The sequence below is a fragment of the Triplophysa dalaica genome, chromosome 10 (genome assembly GCF_015846415.1).
Source record: "Triplophysa dalaica isolate WHDGS20190420 chromosome 10, ASM1584641v1, whole genome shotgun sequence".
NCBI lineage: Eukaryota > Metazoa > Chordata > Actinopteri > Cypriniformes > Nemacheilidae > Triplophysa > Triplophysa dalaica.
This window is the reverse complement of record NC_079551.1, coordinates 9798646-9820780: the sequence shown is the minus strand read 5'-3', so window position 1 is coordinate 9820780 and position 22135 is coordinate 9798646. Positions and strand designations below refer to the sequence as shown.

Genomic DNA, 22135 nt, shown 5'->3' with positions numbered 1-22135 from the left:
CAAGAGAGAATGCACTTAAGAGTCTTATCGCTTTCCACAAGGCCTCATAACCGACTTCGATAAATTCAGCTTGTTGTGCGTCCAATAGAGGGCACTGATGGCCTGTATCTGTATGTTCCACAGCCAAAGGAGCCTGTTGCTTTGGAAACCATTTAGGCATCACGGCATTGTCAGGCAGGCTTTAGGAATAACCCTGTCTGTTTGCCTTTGAAAATGTGAAATATCTCTTGAGGTTGCTTTAAATAGAATACAATGGCGTGGTTAAATCCGTGATTTTGTTTGTATGGCCAAAGGTGTTTTAATATTTATCTCTTCATGGCTTTGAAATAATTTCAGGTTTGTTAATCGCATTGTAATTTCATATATGGTATTGTTTTCAGATTATTATTGCTGCTTGGATTAGTTTTAGCAAGATATATTGATGCGTTAAGAAAGTTATTACACATTTAACAGCTAAATTGAGTCCGAAAATTACAAAATTTTCGGACTGTATGTGAAAAGACCTTACAGGAGGCATGAGTTAAAATCACAATTTTAACCCGAGCTTTTGTTATATAAGAGGGAATCGTTACCGGGAGTATCCTGTTTGTTTGTTTATCATGGAAACTCTCATCACATTTAAGACCCGCGATCGCGGTGATCTTTTGTCCGGTTCGTGATCACGGGTCTCAAATGCTGACAGGTACTGTCATATATCATTCACGCAATACAACTATAGTCTATACAAACTATACGCAAAGCCTTGCCATCACTTCAGGTAAATAAGTCAGTCAATTTGAGTAAAATCATCTCTTGCGATTACGTCACATGAAATACTGATGTGGGAGGTAATTTTTAAATGACACGAGTTCTCCAGATAATACTAATGCTGTGCGAAAAACTGTAACTGGTGCTTATGTGTATTGTGTAACCTAACGTTACATCTTCTCGAACCAAATTCACAGAAGGCTCCAACTACATTTACTACGCAAACTGCTATCCAATCTAAGCGGTGGGCTTTTACTTATAAAGTCTTCGCCCATCAAAACCGATCGTTTGTAGAGCTGGCCTCCAAACCAGTGTAGAAAATAGCCTAATACTTCTTGATTTTGATGTTTTTGAATGTAAAAATCATGCGAATCAGGCCAGTTCATGAGACCTTTTACTGTTAGTTGAAATATTCTGTGTTTCAAATAAAATAAATTTGAAGATATAATATATCATGTTACACTGTTAAGCACAATTAACTCTCTGCGAAGTTCTGTCTGTATATTGATCCTCTTTGTTAATACCACCATTGCCAACAGAGGTAAACATTTTGTAGAAGATATTTTTTTTTCCCTAAATCCTTAAAGTTGGTCCATCATCCCCTATTCTTTATTTGTGCCAACTACTCCTCTTTTTCTTTCGTTCTGAGTGATATAATTTATATTCGGGTCCACAACTGACACATAACATTAGTCCACAACACTCAGCTGTCCGGCTGCTTGGGCATCTGTCTGACTTGTTCTTGGTAACCACAGACTTGTAATTCTTGGACATACTGCAGTGGGCTATCTGACACGACTATTAGAGGGAAAGGAACCCTCTGTGCAAAGTTCTTCCGTGTCAATGCAAATATTTGATATTCCCCTCCGACACCCTGCCAGTCTCAATGCCATGAGCCCAGGTGCTGCAGCCATGGACGGTTTCTCATTATAAGGTTTTTCCCTGCCTTTGGATTATCGGTGTCTTTTTTTATTTTGAACAAATGACTGAGTATTTTCCTTCTGGGGCAATTTAGCGCACAATGGAAATGAATTTGAGTGGGGTTCAAGCTTTGTGTTAATAAGTCCAAGAGGATCTTGAGTGTCCTCCGTGAAGGTCAAAAAACCAACTATAGAAGACATGATGAAGTGTGGTGCGTATTAAGTCATTCAAAATGAAAGGAATGACCCAAACAACGCTTTGCCAATGTTGTTTTTCGTACTCATTCTTCAGCCACTAAAGTCACATGGTTGGTTAAGCTGTTCGAGATGCTTAAACAAACAAAGCAATGTTTTGATAGTGGCACATGTTTACCCTTCGTATAGAAATCAACAAATGCTGTAATTAGAGTTTTCTCTGGATATTACTTTGGAACATTTTAGCAATGAGAAATGAACACTTCAGAAATAATTATTGTTGACAGAATGATCTCCTTTCTGGTCCACCTAGGTGCCTGCAGCAGATGGAGGTGGATGGCATATCTGTGGACGATGTGTTCAGAGAATGTGTGTTTAAGCAGGACGAGAGAGACGTGGTCCTTAGAGCCATTCGATTGGTGCAACCCGAATACCAACCACATTTATCCAAAGAGCAGCCACTATGTTCCTTACCACTGGTGGAACGGTTCTATGCTGAGGTACATTTGTTTTGTCTAGTCTAGACTGTGCTTTATATTTTGTCTATTTGTAATTAATTGTATATATACATTTATTATGTTACTTAGTTGTTTATGATATATATCACCCAAACACCGTACACATTTTATCACACATAAAAGACCTTGTTCTTCACGCACTGTTCTTTTAGGACTATAAATCCCACCGTACCCAAATACCAGCATCCTTATCATTCCATCACTGTAATTATTTTGTTAGCGATCCAGTCGCAAAAGACGTTAATTAAACTGCAAAAATGTAGGGATGCGGACGGAAGCAGCAAAACGGATAATGCGTTTTATAAGAAGACTAGTTACCTCGGGCTGCATTTAAAGACCTGCCCGAACACGTCTGTGTGTCACAAAGTCGAGTCTCACAACCGTGACAGCTGTCGTCTGCTATTTATTTCCTCCAGACAAACGAACCCAGACTATTTTTGGACCCACTGGGTATTGTTATCAGGACAGTCTTCCCCACCACCAATTACCCGACAGCCCCCCTTGTTCCCCGTTGATTCATTACCGCAGGTGCACACCAGCCCATTTGTAACCCACACCAACCACCTTTTTTATTTGAATGGAAACTTCCTGGGAAGTTCACAGGAAGTGGGTCATCTGGGGGTCTGAGCTGAAAGTGTACACTTAAGTGGATGGGATGTAAGTCCATCACAGACATATTAGAGTGTTAGTAATGCCCAGCAGACTTTGTTTGATGATATATGTCAGAAGCATAATGCTGGAGGATGTTTTAAAGGTATGGCCGATATATTATATTATGGTGTAGGTATTTTTACTCTTAGGCAGGAGAACTTGGCAGGAAAATCCAAAGATTACATTTTGTCATCATATTTTACTTGTAAAAATTTGTATTTAAACTATACAAGTATTTAAAAAGGTTACTAATGTAATAACGGTTGAGTAGGAGTGTGAAAGGCCTCTTATATCAGCATGGCTGTAAGACAATTACAGCTACTGATATTAGAGATGCACCGCAACTATAGTTCTCCACCGATACAACAGATCCAGAATCTGCCGATACCGATTCTGAAGTTTAAACTAATATTTTTTAACTTTCTTTATGTTAATCATTTATATAATGACTATCACTATTGAACATCAATCTGGCGATGTTTCTTAACATTTTCTTAATACACAGCACAAATTCATTGGATTTTCCTGTCCTCTCTTGATTGACAGAATATATCGGCCCTGATAAACGGTTCTACTACACCGATTATTGGCCGATATATCAGTGCATTTCTAGTTAATATTTTAAAATAGCATTAACAATTTAAATTAGAGTAATATATTAAACATTTCAACTCGAAATGTGCGCATAACATTAGGGCTGAAAATCTTCAAGATACAAACAAATACAAAAAGTATTTGGAAGACAAAAAAGTATCTATAGTTGTGTAGTTACATGACACCGCCACAGAAATGCCTTTTTTACTTTCCCCCTAAATACACAAACGTGGGAACGAAATGACACGTCCTAAACGCAGAGGTCAGCGCACGCATTTCTTCCTGTCAGGTGGCAGTTCTCTGGAAATATGGGCCTCTGCCGAGCCGTTCCTATACAAAACCCAACCTTGTATTCTGCCTGGCCGGGCTGTAGTAGTCATCGCCGCCGGCATGATTTATCCCACCATAACCTTTTCGCTTATTTTGGCCGCGGTCCATGCGATGATCTGTTGAGGACAGATTTAGCATTCTCCCTCCTTCCTTGTCTCCCTGGCGAATATTAACGCTCAGACCTTTCTGTCCAATCGAAATCCTTCCATGATGTGTTCGGTGATTATTCCCAGACCCCGACGCCCCCCCCCCATCCCTGAATAACAAAGGGCCGCACGTGTCAGCCTTTCAGAACGTGTCACGTTTTCTTAGCATCACTTAGCAGGCTGTTGCAGTAATATATGCGATTTACAGTTTCATGTGAACACCGATTTGGCTGTCGCCCAAAACGCTAGACTCCTGAATGGGATTGCTCAACCTCATTTGATTTTAATTGGGGGTTATGAGACAGAACACACATCCTCTCTGATCAGCCATCTAGCTGTTGTTTTTTATCAAAAAAAGTAGCCATAAGATTAGGGTTGGGAATTTAAAACCTGAATCGTTTGGGAATCGGAATCGAAAGGAAAAGGAATCGGATACTTGAAATAAAAATGTCAATTGCTCTTATCAATTCCTATGTGTATATTTTCAGAAATGTCCTTGTGTTAACTTGTGATAAAGCACAGGAACCGCAAATTGACCATAGTTACATCATAGTAACTACAGTTTAACCATGACATAGTTAAGCTATGATATTACAAATTTTAACAAAACACTGTTGCTATATGTACATATATACACAAAAGGATGCTCATAGAGACATATATTTCTGCAAATCAGTCAATAATCAGGCTAAAAGACAATACAGGTTTATATCTTACTGTTTTACTTCAACTGTGGAATCAAAACTGGGAATCATAAGAATCGGAATTGACGAGAAGAATTGGAATTGGAAGCGCTAAAATGTGGATTTTTAAGTGGATCTTAAAGGACCAATAAGCCGCAGGGTAGAATTCCCACGACTGGGAAACTGTGGGCTGGTAGTAATTCAGAAATGCACTTGCCCTGGTGACGTTTCACTAGCCCTGGGGCAGTTGCTATTTTTTTTTAATGAAGTGTAAATAGTCTTAGGAATAACGGTAATCACACAAATGATGTCTTAATGTTTGTTTTAATGTGATTGAATCCCTCTTAGACTTCACATGCAGTTATAAGAAGGCAGTAATATTCAGTATAAAGCCTCCGGGTAAATTATGTCCTTGATATGTAGCAAATCGTCTAGGGCTCACTTACAGTACACACAGAGCTTATTCCTTGTCAAAGCGCTACATCTCACATAACGTTATGAAGTCGCTTACAATGATTAAAGGAATCCAGTTTAAATGGTTATGGAAAACATAGATATTATGGAATCTTGTTTTACATGAAATTACATGTCATTTCTAGGCCTGTATGCTGAAAATATTGGCATTTTGCACACTTGCGTATATACAACAAATATTTCCATAAAGAAATATTATGTAGTATATTTATTTTATGTATAAAAATAAATTACACATATTTCTAAATAAAAAATATACATGTATTCCTGTGTTTTTTAAATACATATAAATGAACAAATAATACAATTAAAAATACCCCACCATATATATTTTATAAGCACCAACGTTTTGGAATTGAATAATCGCGATTCATCGATTTCACAGCCCTAAATGAAATCTGACATTTGGTGATATCCGCTTCCTTCCTGTTGTCATTTTACCTGATCCTGTGTGTTTTAGAGGGAAGGGATCTCGTATCCTAAGATGGACTTCAGTCTGGCAGAACTGCGGGATCGGTTCAGTCGTCAGCTTGATATGGAGGCAGCGAACACCGTCACCATCGACTCCGTGGAAGCCATGAATCCTATCACCAACAACATGGCCAAAATGGTACAAAACCAAGATGCATCCTGTCTGTTGGTGATGTAATGTAAAGGGTTCTGTAAATGCACAGGTCAAATATAAATATATATTTGTGTGTACTTATTATAAATTGGTATATATTTAATATATACCATTTATTCAGTTAAAACATCTATGTATGTATAAACAGCATATTTAAACGTTAGCTTGTAGTCCAGTATCAATATTTGGTATGACTTGGTATTACACAGTGGGAATCCTCAAATATAGGAAAGTACCATAATGAAGCCTTTTAAAGTCAGACACACTCCCAGATGTTCCTCGCAGCAGTCAACACATCGTATTTTGCCAAAATGCAGATATGCACCTGTGAACGCAGACGTTTGTGAAAGTTTCCACCTCATGCCTCGGCATATTCGCACGTTCCAAATTCTTTCTCTATTGGCATTTTACTCCACTGCCCGTGGTCTTTTAGCCATAGATGGAGAAAGGTCCCTCGCGTCTCTGCAACATTTACGGTAGAGTCTAATGGAATAAAAATCTGTTGTAATGTGTCCCCGTGAGCCTGGTGAAAGCGTCACCCTTCCAATGCGGGGTCAGCAGATCCGATCCCTGTCATTCGGCTGCTCTACTGCTCCGCAGGGAAAGAGAAAAGCACCCGATAAAGGGATGACCCAGTTTTGGACGGGCGGCAACGACTGCACACTGTACCAAAGCTGTGTAGTGTGTTACATGCACATCTACATATATATGAGATTTTCATTTTTAAAGTCTCAAATGAGAACAACTATTTATAAATTAAAAATGTTTACCTTAAATTGAAATTTAAGAAGCACATCTCCACCCACGATCTCAATCACTTAATGTTATGTAATATATATATTAAACAGTTTATTGTGAACAAAATAACATCACAATGTAATGGAAAGGAATTTTTGGGGGCATTTATAATATGATAAGGTAAATGATAAATAAATGATAATTTAGTTTCAATAATAAGAAAAGAAATGTGTTCAACTGTCTTGATAATGATGTCACAGTTTTTTTATTTATTAATTGTCTTATTAAACAAGACATCTTTTGCACACATTGGAGTCATTCTATTCTTTCCAAAAGCCCAGGTCTTCATTGCAGTTCATTCAGAATGTTGTACAGATGTTGTACAGAAAATTAACATGTAGTTGTATATTTCTACAGAGAGAATTATTAGCCACCCAGCGGACACATTGGGAGAAAGTTCTGCTTCAGGCTCTGAAAGACAAAAAACAGATATTGGCGAGCAACAGCCAGAGGACATGGAGTACCTGTATATACCCTTACATGTGTATCTTGGATGATCAGGAGTATGTAAACATCATGCTTCAGGTACCAAGGAGTCAAACATAATTTACAGTAATTTGTGATTTTTCGCATTATTACACCTTTGTACAATATGCTAGCAAAGATGTAGAAGGTTATCCTTGACTTCTTTCAGAGAACATGATTTCTTGAAACATCTACTTGAGTCTATTTTGTTTCCTTATGTTTAACCCTTTTGAGGGGAGGAAATGACTAAATTCCAAATTACTTTAATTACAATTTACATGTTATTGTGCGTCTCACTGTACAGTTAGTCTATGGAGCCCCAGTAACCGTTTTTTATTTAATGGTCTTATTAAGACTATAGACAAACAATCACCCAGCGGTGAATCTTTGCTGATCATGGCTGAGGAGATGGGAGCCAGAGTACACAATATGTACCGCATCCAACAGAAGAGCCACAGCCAGATGACCGAGAAATTGAGGAACATCTACAGCTCGTACGCTGAGCTCCTGGCACACGATTTTAAGGTATGATGTAGGAAGGTTCATATTGACCGTTTAACCGTTAACCGAAAGTAAATCTTTTGACCGATTAATTCTATCAGTTAAAGGATTTGAAAGGTGTTAATAGTAGTAATAATTTAATAATACATTTTTAAATAACTATTAAATGATACATGTTTTTGTGTTTTCTGTATAGTGAAAGAAGAATATGCTATGCATGTGTTAACACGTGCGACCAGGTGTAAATGCCCTCCAAAACGTTTTCGAGACAGATTAAAATCTGATCACGCAAATCACTTTTCACTGATTTAATAGTTATTTAAAAACATATTATTACTATTAATTACAGATATTATTTAACATAAACGTACCATTTAAATCTTTTAACTGATAGTATTTATCGGTCAAAATTTGTACCATCAGTTAAATGGTTAAACAGTCAATATGAACATCCCTGATGTGAATGCACGTGGTGTTGTTGATCTATTCGTTATGCTGATGTTTGCATGTAAAAATAAATCCGTGAAAAAAATGTTTGTATTTTTAATGTGTCACAGACCCTCGTCAACTGTAGCTGTGTCTCATTTCGAAGTCTGCGTCCTCCGGTTGTCACATGCGAAGGCGTATGCAGCGGACAAAAGCGAGAGGACGCTTTCGAAATGAGACGCATGCATTTTTATTTAAATAGTAAATATTCCTTTATTTTTAAGGTCGTATTTTGGTTTATTTTGTGTCCAACAACAAGTTTACATGCATAAAATATTATTTTGTTATAATAGTTAGTTATTATTACCTTACTTCTTGACTGACTCTGAAATGATTTGTTCGGCGAATCATCCGTCAATCGGTGTAGTCTGCTCTGTTTGGTCTACCTTGAACGTGGCTAACAAGCTACAGTGTTTGGGGGAGAAGAGTGAAGTTTTTGCAGGCAGTCCTAGCAAAACATAGGCAGGGACTATGTAGTGACGTAAATCCACAGCGACTTGTGAATCGGACTAGGGCATGACCCTTTTTTTGAGATTCCGACTCCCTTTTTTCCTAGCCAATAATGTTGTTATTCATTCACCTTCGGCTTTTCAACTTGGTAGACAGCTTACATTCACACAAGGCAACATTACACACATGAGATGTAATTTACATGATCTCGTAATATGTCCCTTTGACTCCAATTGAATATTGATATCGAATCCGTTAACGGTTAATGTTCAGATAACGAGTGACGGTTCTCCGTCAGGGAAATTAACAGAAATGAGCATCCCTAGTATGATGTGAATTTGATCTTCAAAAAAAAACTCATACTGATTGTGTAACTTAAATGGATTTTCAGTTTTGCTCTGTGTGATCCAGGTTTAAAAATCCAGTGAGTTTACACGCATTTGCTTTTACATAAAATGTCTTGTTTCTACACAGATCAATGACCAGTTGCCGCGAGAACGTTGGGTGAGTCTTGAGATGGAAATGTGTAACGGCCCGTCTCTTTTGAATGATGACACCCCTTGGCCGCAGGTCCTTATGGTACAGCTAGGTAGCTTTCTGGTTGACCTAATGGTACGGGAGCTCAAAATCAAGGCCAATATTCTCAATCCCGCTCAAGAAGAGAAGCTTATTCCCATCCTGTATCACATGTACACTTTCCGCAGCAGTCGCAAGGTAAGTACAGCTTACATTTCTAAAATAAAGAAAATAAGATATGATAAATAAATTGAGGCGATCAGATTAGTTTTCTTGTTTTAGATATAACGTACGTCCTGTACATACTCGATAGACCGGGGCCAATAGCGTAAACATTTTCATCCTCTTCTCACCCCCTTCCATAACCTCTCACAGGCACGAATGTTTTCATGAATTATGCAACCATTTTTTTCTCGTGGGTCAACTGGGGAAGACTGATCGCTCTAAAACGATCTTATTTTTTACCGTCTCCTCAATTATCCGGCTGATTTACCGCAAAAGGGCTCGAGGAGAGAAAGACAAAAGCAGATCAAGAGATTTTTACCGTTTTGTCCACAGAATCTCATTGCCGAACATTACGACCGTCTCACGGCATGGCCATGGGACTCAAAGACGCTGCGCTTAAGTCCTGTTCCTCCGCTGGGCATGCAGATGGCCTCTCAGTTCAGCGTGTTTTTGGATTATTTATGTGATATGAATGCTGTCAATTAGAAAATGCTTTGATTTTCTTTGTTTCTGGCTATTTTTACATTCCTGCAATTTAAAAGACCCTTAATTAATCTTAAATTTATGCCATGATGCTAGGGGTTTGTGGGTGGTTGCCGGGCTGTTGCTTTGCAGCGTTTGGGGTGGCTTGTTGGTCAAGCCAAATTTCTGACTTGATGTTCTTGATTCTAGATATGCCATACTGCAAGAACTTTAAACACAATTTGACGTTTCTTGAGGATACAGTAGGACATTTTTTCAAAATGGTTAAATGTAGCTTTTATCTGTCCAAATTTATATTAGATTGGCTTCATCAAGCCACACCCTATTGTGACCCAAATGCAAAAGGAGGCGATGGAAACCAAACTTACCTTCGACTCCTACGTCATACCCATGTTGTGTCCGCCCATACCCTGGACCTCCCCTAAAACCGGCGCATACCTGCTGTCACCCACGAAGCTGATGCGTTCAACCGACGGAGCCATCCAACACCAGCTTCTCCTAGAGAAAAGCCGTTCTGAAGACCTCCATGCCGTGCTGGACTCCCTCAACCAGGTAGGAAACTGCGCGTGGAAGATCAACAAACCTCTTCTAGATATCATCATCTCGATCTTCAACGACAAGGGAAGCGAAAAGCTCTGTATTCCTCCACCGTTGTCCGAAGCGCCTGAGATTCCACGCTTCAGCCCTCACGACCCTACGTACACCCAGGCGGAGAAGGCGTACATGAAGCGGGAAGGCATCAAAGCCAAGAAGAAGGTCGCCGAGATGCACAGTCTCCGAATGGATGCGCTTTATAAGCTGTCTATCGCCAACCATGTGAGGGACGAGATGTTCTGGTTTCCACACAATATGGACTTTCGGGGGCGTACATACCCCCGGCCACCGTATTTTAACCATCTGGGTAGTGACGTGACCAGGGCCTTGCTGCTGTTCGCAGAGGGAAGACCGCTCGGACATAAAGGTCTCGACTGGTTGAAAATCCATCTGGTGAATCTTACTGGTTTGAAGAAGCGTAGCTCACTAACCGGAAGACTGGAGTATGCAGAGAGCATCATGGAGGACATACTGGACTCGGCAGATCTTCCTCTTGACGTAAGTGTTAAAGACATTGTGAGCATTTAAAAAAAATACATATATACAACTTGCTATATTTTGACATGCAAAAATGCTGCAACAAAACAATTATTGGCTATTATGAAACTACTATACTCACGATTCGATATGATGCATGGGGTTTTTATAATTATATAACAATATTTTGAGCAGAATGTATAACAGGGGTTTTCAAACTGGGGTCCGGGGACCCCCAGGGGGCCTCCAGAAGGTTGCAAGGGGCCCCCCAGAAAAATGGTAAAAGTCGACAGTGTTTATCTGCTTTTTTATCTGCGACAGTGTTATCTGCTATTGATTGTCTCCAGAATTGTTTATATTTTAATCTTTCTAGTGAGCAGGGCAGTGTTGGCTTTCTCACCGGGAGACTGCATTTATTTATTTATTAGATATTATTTATTAGGATGATCTTGGTTGTTCTATAAACACCATGCACTGTGCTATGTTTTACCTTTTCTGTTTTTCCTGTTTGCCCCTGTAAAGCTGCTATGGAACAATGCACATTTTGAAAAGTGCTATATAAATAAACTTGAATTGAATTGAATTTTTATCACTATAGTTTCTTTTATGGAAATTGTTGGCTACTATTTAGGTTTAGAAACAATGTGTTGTCTTTATAATATCCTATACACTATTTATCTAACAAATGCAAAACCTTAAGTAAGTAACAGCACAAAATGGAACAAAATATTATTTATGATATTAAATATTACAATATGATAAACAAATGTCATACCTTAAAACAATCCAAATACAGATGCTCGGAGTAACATTTTTGTGATATGTGATTCATAATTTTTTCTCTATAACCATGGTGTATTTATTAAAATCCTCATTTGTATTATTCAGTAGGTAATATTTTCCCAATAAAAATGCAGAATACATTCTTTTACTTACACCTGAGCCACATTTTGTGTTTTTTTAAAATGTGTGTCACGTTCCACGGTCCCTAAAGAGCAATGACCTTTTTTACAGGGTCGTAAATGGTGGATGAATGCAGATGAGCCATGGCAGGCACTGGCTTGCTGTATGGAGATAGCAAATGCCTCGCGTGTGCCCGACCACACCAGATACATCTCTTATTTCCCTGTACACCAGGTACTGACTCTTTCTAGATTCACAGCGTGTTAAGTGAATGCTGTTCTGCCTGTGCTCCTGAATTATGAGCATATTTGGCTTTACTTAAATGAAAAAACGTACATTTTATTTGGCCAATCCAATAAAATTCTGTCTGCCAATGCCAGATGGCACCATGTTTTACATTAACTTTGACATGCTTTTGCAATTAATAATCTTTAGGGGTTCGAAAATATGTCCTTAATGGACTTTAAGATTACAATCTGTGGCTGTTTATATTTTTTCGTGATAACTGCTCTTGTGAGAATAAACATTTTCTGTCTTTCAGGACGGCTCGTGTAACGGTCTCCAGCACTATGCTGCCCTCGGGCGGGATGTCATTGGTGCCACTTCGGTGAACCTCATGCCCTGTGAAGTTCCTCAGGACGTCTACAGCGGCGTCGCTCAGCAGGTCAGTCCCACTGGGGCAGCAGGGGGCGGCAGTGGGTCTTTCTGCCTACTTTCCAAACCATCACAAACCAAAGATCATAAGAAATATGTTGCTTTTTACTCAAATTATTTGTAGTGTCTCACATTCAAACAAATAATCATCAGTTCCGACAGGTGGACACTGCTACAGTAAACATGGTTGTATATAATGTTTTGGGATCACTTTGATCCATGTTCTGAGTTGACTTGTGTGGTCACACGAGACTCGTTTGAGACGGTATCTATTAATCTCCAGTCTACAGTTCTGGGAAGACAGTGAATTTTAATAGAGCTCTGTTTGAAATACATTGACCGAAGTATCAATTTCATTATAATTGGGGACAAAATGTATGCGAGTAAACGCCAAATTTGTCCTTTCTGCCAAAAACATCAGATTTTGCTTGTCATAGAAACAGAGAACATAGCAGTCTTTTTTGTCATGACTCTCAAGGTGAGACATGGCGTGAGAACCCAAGTGCAGGCAGACACAGACGGTATAGATGGTAAACGAGGATATTTATTAACAAATAAACACTAAACAAGACAGGCAAAACAAAACCCCACATGGGGGGAAAACAAGACAGGGATATATATAATTTTAACAAGAAACACTGACTTACTAAACTATAAATAAACACTGGTAACAAACACTAAACTAACACTTACTAGACAAGGAGACAGGAACAAGTAAAGACGGGGGCGTGAAGCAAACAGCAGACAGACTCACAGGTACTGCATACAATGCACGAGCAACGAGACAAAGAAACATGAGGACTCTTTATAGGGGAAACAGACAAAGGATAGTTAACGAGAAACAGGTGCTGGGGATTAGCACTAAGGAGAGGCTGACAAGGAACGAGATGTAGGGAACAATGACAAGACACGAGAAAGATCACTCAATCTCACACAAAACCATAGGTTATGCCATGACTCCACTCAAACAACAAGAATAAACATGACATGATAGTGGAATCATGACATAAGCCCCCCCTTTAATGAGCACCTCCAGGTGTTCATCAAGGGGTAACTAACGAGACAAGACTGACTGGGAAACAGACAAAAACCAGACAGACAAGGTGAACATGACAAGGGGCATACAAGATATGATAACAAAAGGGTTGGGGTGAGATAACAAAAATAACAGACATGGGAGGGGGGGCGGGGGCAAACAAGAAAACACAGGAAGTCCAGAAGGGGCAGGGCCGGGCGGGGAAGTCCCAGCCCTGGGGGACGCGCCAGGGCGCGGAGCCCCAGGAGGCTTGACAGGGGTAGTCCTGGGGGGAACTGTCCTAGTCCCCTGCAGGACTGCAGGGCTAGTCCTCGGCTGGAATGCCGGGCTGGACCAGGGCTGGAAGGCCGACTGGATTGTCGGCTGGACAGGGCTTGGTGCTGACGGCGGCTGGGCAGCCGGACTTGACGGCGGCTGGGCAGCCGGACTTGACGGCGGCTGGGCAGCCGGACTTGACGGCGGCTGGGCAGCCGGACTTGACGGCGGCTGGGCAGCCGGACTTGACGGTCTCCTCTGGACCGGGCTTGGTGCCGGTGGCTGGACCGGGCTTGGTGCCGGTGGCTGGACCGGGCTTGGTGCCGGTGGCTGGACCGGGCTTGGTGCCGGTGGCTGGACCGGGCTTGGTGCCGGTGGCTGGACCGGGCTTGGTGCCGGTGGCTGGACCGGGCTTGGTGCCGGTGGCTGGACCGGGCTTGGTGCCGGTGGCTGGACCGGGCTTGGTGCCGGTGGCTGGACCGGGCTTGGTGCCGGTGGCTGGACCGGGCTTGACTCGGGCGGCTGGACCGGGCTTGACTCGGGCGGCTGGGCAGCGACCTCCGCCGGCTGGGCAGCGACCTCCGCCGGCTGGGCAGCGACCTCCGGCGGCTGGGCAGCGACCTCCGGCGGCTGGGCAGCGACCTCCGGCGGCTGGGCAGCGACCTCCGGCGGCTGGGCAGCGACCTCCGGCGGCTGCTGGGCCGGGCTCGGTGCCGGGCTCGGTGCCGGACGGACCGTCACCATCCCACAGCGCCCCCCCAAAAAATATTTGGGGTTTGACACCACCGGACTCGGGACCACAGGACTCGGGACCACAGGACTCGGGACCACAGGACTCGGGACCACAGGACTCGGGACCACAGGACTCGGGACCACAGGACTCGGGACCACAGGACTCGGGACCACAGGACTCGGGACCACAGGACTCGGGACCACAGGACGTCCTCCACGTGGCCTTCTCCTCCCACTACGGTCAGTCTGGCCCACGGCTGACTCAGCCGGGCCAGTGGGGAACCGAGGGAGTACCGGGAAGGAGGACTCCCGCGACGTCGTCCTCGAGTCTCTAGCCACCCACTCACCTTGGACTCCACCAGAAGGGCTGGCGACCGTGGAGCTCGAGCCAGAGGGTACTGACTCCCCAAGGGCAGCGGCGGCCAGGACGATACCCTCCGCAGCGCTCGACCGTGGGGTGAAAGTCCCATGTGGAACCTCACCCCCGGGATCGCTACGGTTGGCCACGTACCTGACCATGTCCGCAAACCCCAAGGGAGCCAGCAGCCTCTTCTCTGACGGTGTGAGGCGCCGGGTGAGGCAGCAGTTGAAGATCGTCTTCAACTCCGCCTCACCAAACTCGGTCACCTCCGCCACCGCCGAGAATGCCCTGGCGAACTCCTGGTCACCATAATTCCCCTGGCGGAATCCAAGCATCAAGTGGGCCTGGCGAGACCGCAAGGACAACGTCGTACCGTCCATGCTGCCTACTGGGTTCTGTTGTGGCTCGTGCATTCTGTCATGACTCTCAAGGTGAGACATGGCGTGAGAACCCAAGTGCAGGCAGACACAGACGGTATAGATGGTAAACGAGGATATTTATTAACAAATAAACACTAAACAAGACAGGCAAAACAAAACCCCACATGGGGGGAAAACAAGACAGGGATATATATAATTTTAACAAGAAACACTGACTTACTAAACTATAAATAAACACTGGTAACAAACACTAAACTAACACTTACTAGACAAGGAGACAGGAACAAGTAAAGACGGGGGCGTGAAGCAAACAGCAGACAGACTCACAGGTACTGCATACAATGCACGAGCAACGAGACAAAGAAACATGAGGACTCTTTATAGGGGAAACAGACAAAGGATAGTTAACGAGAAACAGGTGCTGGGGATTAGCACTAAGGAGAGGCTGACAAGGAACGAGATGTAGGGAACAATGACAAGACACGAGAAAGATCACTCAATCTCACACAAAAACCATAGGTTATGCCATGACTCCACTCAAACAACAAGAATAAACATGACATGATAGTGGAATCATGACACTTTTCATTGTGATCCCGACGGTGCCTCATTGTTTCCCAACCTTTCAGGAGAGCTGTTTCACGGGTCAACAACTTTTACAACTCGTGTGAGAAATGAAGTTGCTCTGCCACTCCATGCAAATGAAATTTCATAGAGCCACAAGCACCATTTAAGGTCCAGTGTGTATTTTTTTGGAGGATCTATTGAAAGAAATGCAATATAAAATGCATAACTATGTCATCAGGTTATATAAAGACCTTACATGTTAAAGCATTATGTTTTTATTATCTTAGAATGCGCTATTTCTGTCTACATACACCATGGCTCCCCTTACACGGCATTCGCAAATTTGTTTCTACAGTAGCCCTGAACGGACAAACTGCTCTAAGGAGCACGTTTCGTAAATAAGATATCTCCTTCGGCGAATAAGTAAAAAAGTGACGACATCTTAGTCCTGTGTCAGCCTCCATAGTGCTTTGATTAGATTAGATTAGATTCAACTTTATTGTCATTACACATATACAGGTACAGTGTAACGAAATGTAGTTTAGGTCTAACCAGAAGTGCAATTAGCAAGTGCAGATATACAGTGTGAATAAATACAGAATACAATATTAGGAAAATAATTTACGTTGGGCATGTACTATGAAAATATGACAATCGGTATGTACTATGAACAATATATACAGAAGGCTATATACTGTGAACATTAATGTACAGGAGGTTATGAACAGATAACAATATAGACTATACAATAGTGCAAGTGACTTGAGTGTGCATTAGTTACAGACATTAGCTTTTAAAGTTACAGTGCAGTAGATGAGTTAATGTGGTTATTAAAGGTACGGTGCAATACATGAGTAGATGCAGATATACAGTCACAGTGCAGTAGATGAGTTAATGCAGTTATTGAAGTTATAGTGCAATAGATGAGTAGATGCAGTTTGTTATGCGATAGATGCAATAATGCAATAGATGAGTTACAGTGCAGTAGGTGAGTTAGTGCAGTTATTAAAGTTACAGTGCAGTAGATGAGTTAATGCAGTTATTAAGGTTACAGTGAAGTAGATGAGTTAATGCAGTTATGAAAGTTACAGTGCAGTAGATGAGTTAATGCAGTTATGAGAGTAGTCCATTAGTGCAAATGAGCATTCAGTGTAATGTTCCTGGTGTGCAAGTGAGCAGTATAGAGTGCAAATGATGCGTGTAAACAGTCCGGTAGAGCAGATACATGAAGTACTGGTGTGTACAGTTCCGTCATGCATGGCAGCCCTGTAGTGCAATGTAAACATTATAATAGCAGCATTAAGTTAAAGTTATGAGAGGTAGTGAAATCAGTGGGGAGCAGAGTTCAATAATGAAACAGCTCTGGGAAAAAAGCTGTTTCCTAGTCTGCTGGTTCTTGCCCGGAGGCACCTGAAGCGCCTACCGGAAGGCAGGAGAGTAAACAGTCTATGAGCGGGGTGAGAGGAGTCCTTGAGAATGCTGCGAGCTCGACGCAGACAGCGTTTCTTCTGGATGTCCTCAATGGAAGGGAGTGTAGTTCCTGTGATGCGCTGGGCTGTTTTCACCACCCGCTGCAGTGCCTTGCGCTCAGCAACAGAACAGTTCCCGTACCAGACTGTGACACAGTTGGTCAGGATGCTCTCTATCGTGCAGCGATAGAAGTTCACCAGGATAGTTGAAGACAGTTGGTTCTTCTTCAGTGTCCTCAGAAAGAAGAGACGCTGGTGAGCCTTCTTGACCAGGCATGAGGTGTTGGTGGTCCAGGACAGGTCCTCCGAAATGTGGGTCCCCAGGAACTTAAAACTGGAAACACGTTCAACAGCCGTCCCGTTAATGTGGATGGGGTCGTGTGTGCCTCCTTAAAACTGGAAACAGTTTTATGAGCATCCTGACCATCTTTGAAAGGGAGGGGTGGTGTGGATGGTTGCCATTCACAACCTCACCGCTAGATCCAGCTAAATTTCAAACACTGGACCTTTAAAGTATTGTGAAAGTTGTTGATACTATTGTATTCAATCATTATTAGGTTTGAGGAAAAGGCTGAAACTTTTTGTATGTTTGTCAAAATCATATTATGTCAAACTGACATCTCTTATCATATCGTACCTGACAGCTCCATTTATAAATCACTGTGTTGTTTTATGTCGATTTTAATACGGGATGTTCTGTCCTCTCTCACAGGTGGAGGAGTTCAGGGTTCGAGACGCAGCTAAGGGTCTAAAGATCGCTCAGGTGTTGGATGGCTTCATCAGCAGGAAGGTGGTGAAGCAAACGGTGATGACCGTGGTCTATGGCGTCACTCGCTACGGGGGCCGTCTGCAAATCGAAAAGCGACTTAAGGAAATCGATGAATTCCCAAAGGTGAGGCTTCTTGTTCGTCTGTGAAACAAAACCAAAGTTGGCTCGGAGTTCAGCTGTCTCGACATGACACAAACCTTGTCCTGTGTTATGTTTGGATGAAGGTGGTCTGTACCTTTGAGCCTTGCAGTCTGGTTTGCATTTGAGCATCTGGCAGTTAAACGTAAGCTCTCTGTTAAGGCATAGTGCATTTCGGATGTTATCGTCATATTATTTTTTTCCAAATGTGAATGATGAGTGATAAGAAATAGCGTGTTTTATTCCGACAGTCACCAGTTACATTTGTGACACAGTGACCTCCACAGAGAAACTAGTACCGTCGTCCCCTTTTCTTCCTTCAGTATTTTTGAAATACCATCTGTCCAATGTTTAAGATTAAAGATTTAAAGGTGGATTATAAGATCAATAAATCAACCCTTATTTTGGTCCATCATAGGCTTGCTTCACTTCGAATGTCTCTGCGCCTGACGTGAGGCGAGGATTTAGTTTCCCTGCGTTTGCATCACTCTTGATTTCCCAAGTGTGATCCTGTGTGGGAAACCATAGAAACAGGTGACACTCCTCTTCTCTCTCCGTGGGGAGAATAAAAGGGGAAAGAATTAACACCTGTAGCGTCATGGGATCTAATCTCCACACACTGCTTGGTAAAGCACAACCAATGTTGATCATTTGGGATTAGGCGGTCTTGTCACTTGTATTTTGTTTTAAGGTCCTGCTGTTGATGTTTCTGTTAACAAACTTATTCGGGGGATATCACGGCCTGGGTGAAGCCTCAACCCATGCTGGATGCCGCTGTCATGTTTATGTGATAATGTGTCCTCTATGACAGCCTAATAGAACAATTCATTGACTTTCTCAGTTTTTTATCTACAGTAAGCAGAACCACAAAAGACGATTCACACCAAAAACGCTAACTATGAGCTAACTACTTTATATTAGTGTCCAAAACTGTTTATTAGAAGCTTGCACAATGCGGTTTCACACTTTAAATGTGCAAATTCTTTAAATTTGGATGGAATTTCATAAGATGTCAGTTTTTTATGGTTGTATCATAAGCTGGAAGATGTCCCTCTCTATTGTTGTTGTGGTTTGGACTCTGCTATTCTCTTAAAGGGGTCATATGACACGGCTAAAACGAAAATTAGCATTTGTTTTAGATGTAATGTTTATACACGATTTAAGGTTAAATAAAGTTTTCCACACCGTGCATGTTTGTATCTCCTCTTTGCGGCACTCTGAAACGCGCAGATTTTTTACAAAACTTATGTCTCTGAAAAACGAGGAGTGCTATGATTGGCCAGTTAACCAGTGCGTAGTGATTGGTCGAATACTGCAAGCGTGTGACGAAAATGTAACGCCTCTTACCTTACCATTTTTGGAACATCAGGTTCCAAAGCAATTGTACTGACAGGTACCCCCACATTACTTATACATTTGGGCATCCTTAGTCAAGTCATACCATGACTGACGTACATTTTTGGGGATCTGGTTACAAGAGGCATTTCTGGCAGGTCTGGGTGAGCATTCATTTGTTCCGACACTTTAATTTTACGTATCTAAATGCATACATGGACAACTTCACACCAAAGGCACATAAAAACATGCAGTCGAACCATATGAGCCATTTAAATGTGCAATTATTTTAAAGAAATTACTTGTTAGAGTTATTGTCCCGAAGTGAGTATTTAAAAAGAAAAAGTTCCTTGAAAAGTTTAAAACCAACTTGCTTGTTCGACTTCATGCGGCGGCGCTCAGACCGATCGGCGCGTGACATCACAGTACCTCGAGAGTAATTCAAACGCGGCTCTTAAATCTCTCTCCCCATGTGTTGTCTTGCGCAGATCGTTCTGAGCGGCGCCGCATAAAGTCGAACAAGCCTAGTGGCTTTCTCGTTCTTTTATAATATTGTAGTTTTTATTTGAGCAGCCCAACACAGCACATTAGCTCAAACAATGGTGTGAATTTGGGGGCGGGCCTATCTGTTTGTCATACCATTAGAAGATGAATATTGTATAAAGAATCCAAAGCCATTGAGAGAGAGCGAGAGTCGCTACAACGAAGGTTCACACTTTTCGTGCGTCACGTGATTAATGGAGCCTTCAGATAGTTCCAGGAAGTAACGTTTTCTATTTTTATTCTTTGTTTCTTTCATTTTTTATTCATTAAACGAATTGTGTCTTCAAATGGGTTAAAGTTCACCTCAATTGCCCTGTTTTGCTGCAACTCCATGCGCTACTTCAGTAGTAACTTTCGGGAACTATTGAGAGGCTCCATGAACCGCCATTGCTATGAAGAAAAACTGTTCCATTGCCGTCTACGGAGTTGACAAGACTCTCTCTCTCTCTCTCAATGGCTCTGGCAGAATAATTGTTTTGGCTGTTCCATCTAATGCTGCCATTGGTGCAAAAATCACACACTGTTGCTTTATATTTGTGAACAGATTGTATGTATATGTATGTATATCTGAAGACGTGTCTAACTTTTATCCCCAGGAGTACGTATGGGATGCTTCACATTACCTGGTACATCAGGTTTTCAACAGCCTAAAGGAAATGTTTACAGGGACGAGAGAGATTCAGGTATGCAATATCACGTTTGTACAACCTTGCAGCGATTAATGTGCAGCGATTCTGCTTAAATGTCTAGCCAGTGGCCTATTTATGCACACAAACATAAAAGAAAAATCCTTTCAGCTTCGGTCTTTCACAGAAAAGACTTATCTTTGTTATATCAAATTGTTTATGTAGTCTTTTCGGGCCACGTGCCCGGCTCGCGAATTACACTTGTAGGAAATGGAAGGCAAACCTAGCAGATCAAGAGCCATGCGTTCACCGTCTCCTGTCGCCCACCCCAGGGAGACAACCAGACATGCGAAATGTCCTCCACCTCACCTACAGACGCAAACAGCTTCCTAAATAGGTCAGATGCTAGAGAGCGAGAGGGAGGGACTTGAGTTCAGGTAGTTGATCATTTCACAACACACCCCCCGGCAGGCCTCGTGCGGAGGGGTGCTTTGAGACCGAGCACTCTGATGAATGGATCCACTTCAGGCCAGGCCTGCTTCCAGATGAACAGAGGAATTTATCTCCCACAAAGCGCTTCCGAGGTGCACCTCAGGGGTGTGGGACTGTGCCATATCACAGGAAGCACTGTTGCTGTGTGATCAAACACTTCAACCCAGCAACAGCTTCCCACCTGTGCATCTGGGTCTTTCCAACTAGCACAGAAGGAGTCTCGAATTGACCTTTTTTGGGCTGCCGGTTTAGCGTGTTATTTTTCAGGTGAAGTTAGCACAGCGGACAAATAACAGATGTTTTTTTCGTCGCAGTGGGGTTTTCAATTTCAGTTCGGCTTGTACGGTAGACCGGTTCGATTTATTATGTAAATTAATTTTAGGAGTCGAAAAAAGTTCAGTTTCAAATAAATTCATGCCGAGTGAAGTTGATGTTGTGACTGTTTATCTTTTTGTCTCAGGATTGGCTGACGGAGAGCGCTAGGCTAATTGCTAAGTCGGGGCGAACGGTGGAGTGGGTGACGCCGCTGGGACTTCCTATTGTTCAGCCCTACCATAGAATGAAGAACCAAATGGTAAGTGGCAACATCGCGAGAAGAAAACATAGTGGTGTGCTAGCGGTGATCCGATACTTTGATAGGTAATGTCCCAAAATTAGGCATTATTTCAACTGCCCAGTTTTTTCATCTTCGAAACATTGCCAGAGAGTTAAACTCGAAATCAAGTAAATTCATTCATCACACATTTTCCCATAAATCCCTTCCTGTAGATGTTCCACTTAACTTCCTCAGCAGAAGTCAGCAAGGAGTCCTTCCTCCCTCTCCACCTAGCAACCCCCCGTTCGTCAAAAAGGTCTTGTGCAGCTGGGAGTGAAACGATGGACTAACGCGGTCGAAGTTTTCGCATGCAGAAAGCCCGCGCCGCTGTCAGATAGCATCAGCCACATAGCTGAGGTGGCACAGCGGTTGTCCTAGCGCGAGGGAAATCCAGCAGAGAGC

General features: G+C 42.3%; 1 protein-coding gene across 1 annotated transcript in view; it reads left to right on the top strand.

Moving 5' to 3' along the window:
* polrmt (polymerase (RNA) mitochondrial (DNA directed)) overlaps positions 1-22135 on the top strand; it is a 42183-nt gene that overhangs the window by 3558 nt on the left and 16490 nt on the right. The window contains exons 5-15 of the mRNA XM_056758326.1: positions 2176-2362; positions 5719-5868; positions 7039-7206; positions 7501-7671; positions 9058-9297; positions 10108-10899; positions 11893-12015; positions 12323-12445; positions 17948-18127; positions 20617-20703; positions 21599-21712. Coding sequence (XP_056614304.1) covers positions 2176-2362; positions 5719-5868; positions 7039-7206; positions 7501-7671; positions 9058-9297; positions 10108-10899; positions 11893-12015; positions 12323-12445; positions 17948-18127; positions 20617-20703; positions 21599-21712 — 2335 coding nt within the window. The remainder of the gene's footprint in view (positions 1-2175; positions 2363-5718; positions 5869-7038; positions 7207-7500; positions 7672-9057; positions 9298-10107; positions 10900-11892; positions 12016-12322; positions 12446-17947; positions 18128-20616; positions 20704-21598; positions 21713-22135) is intronic.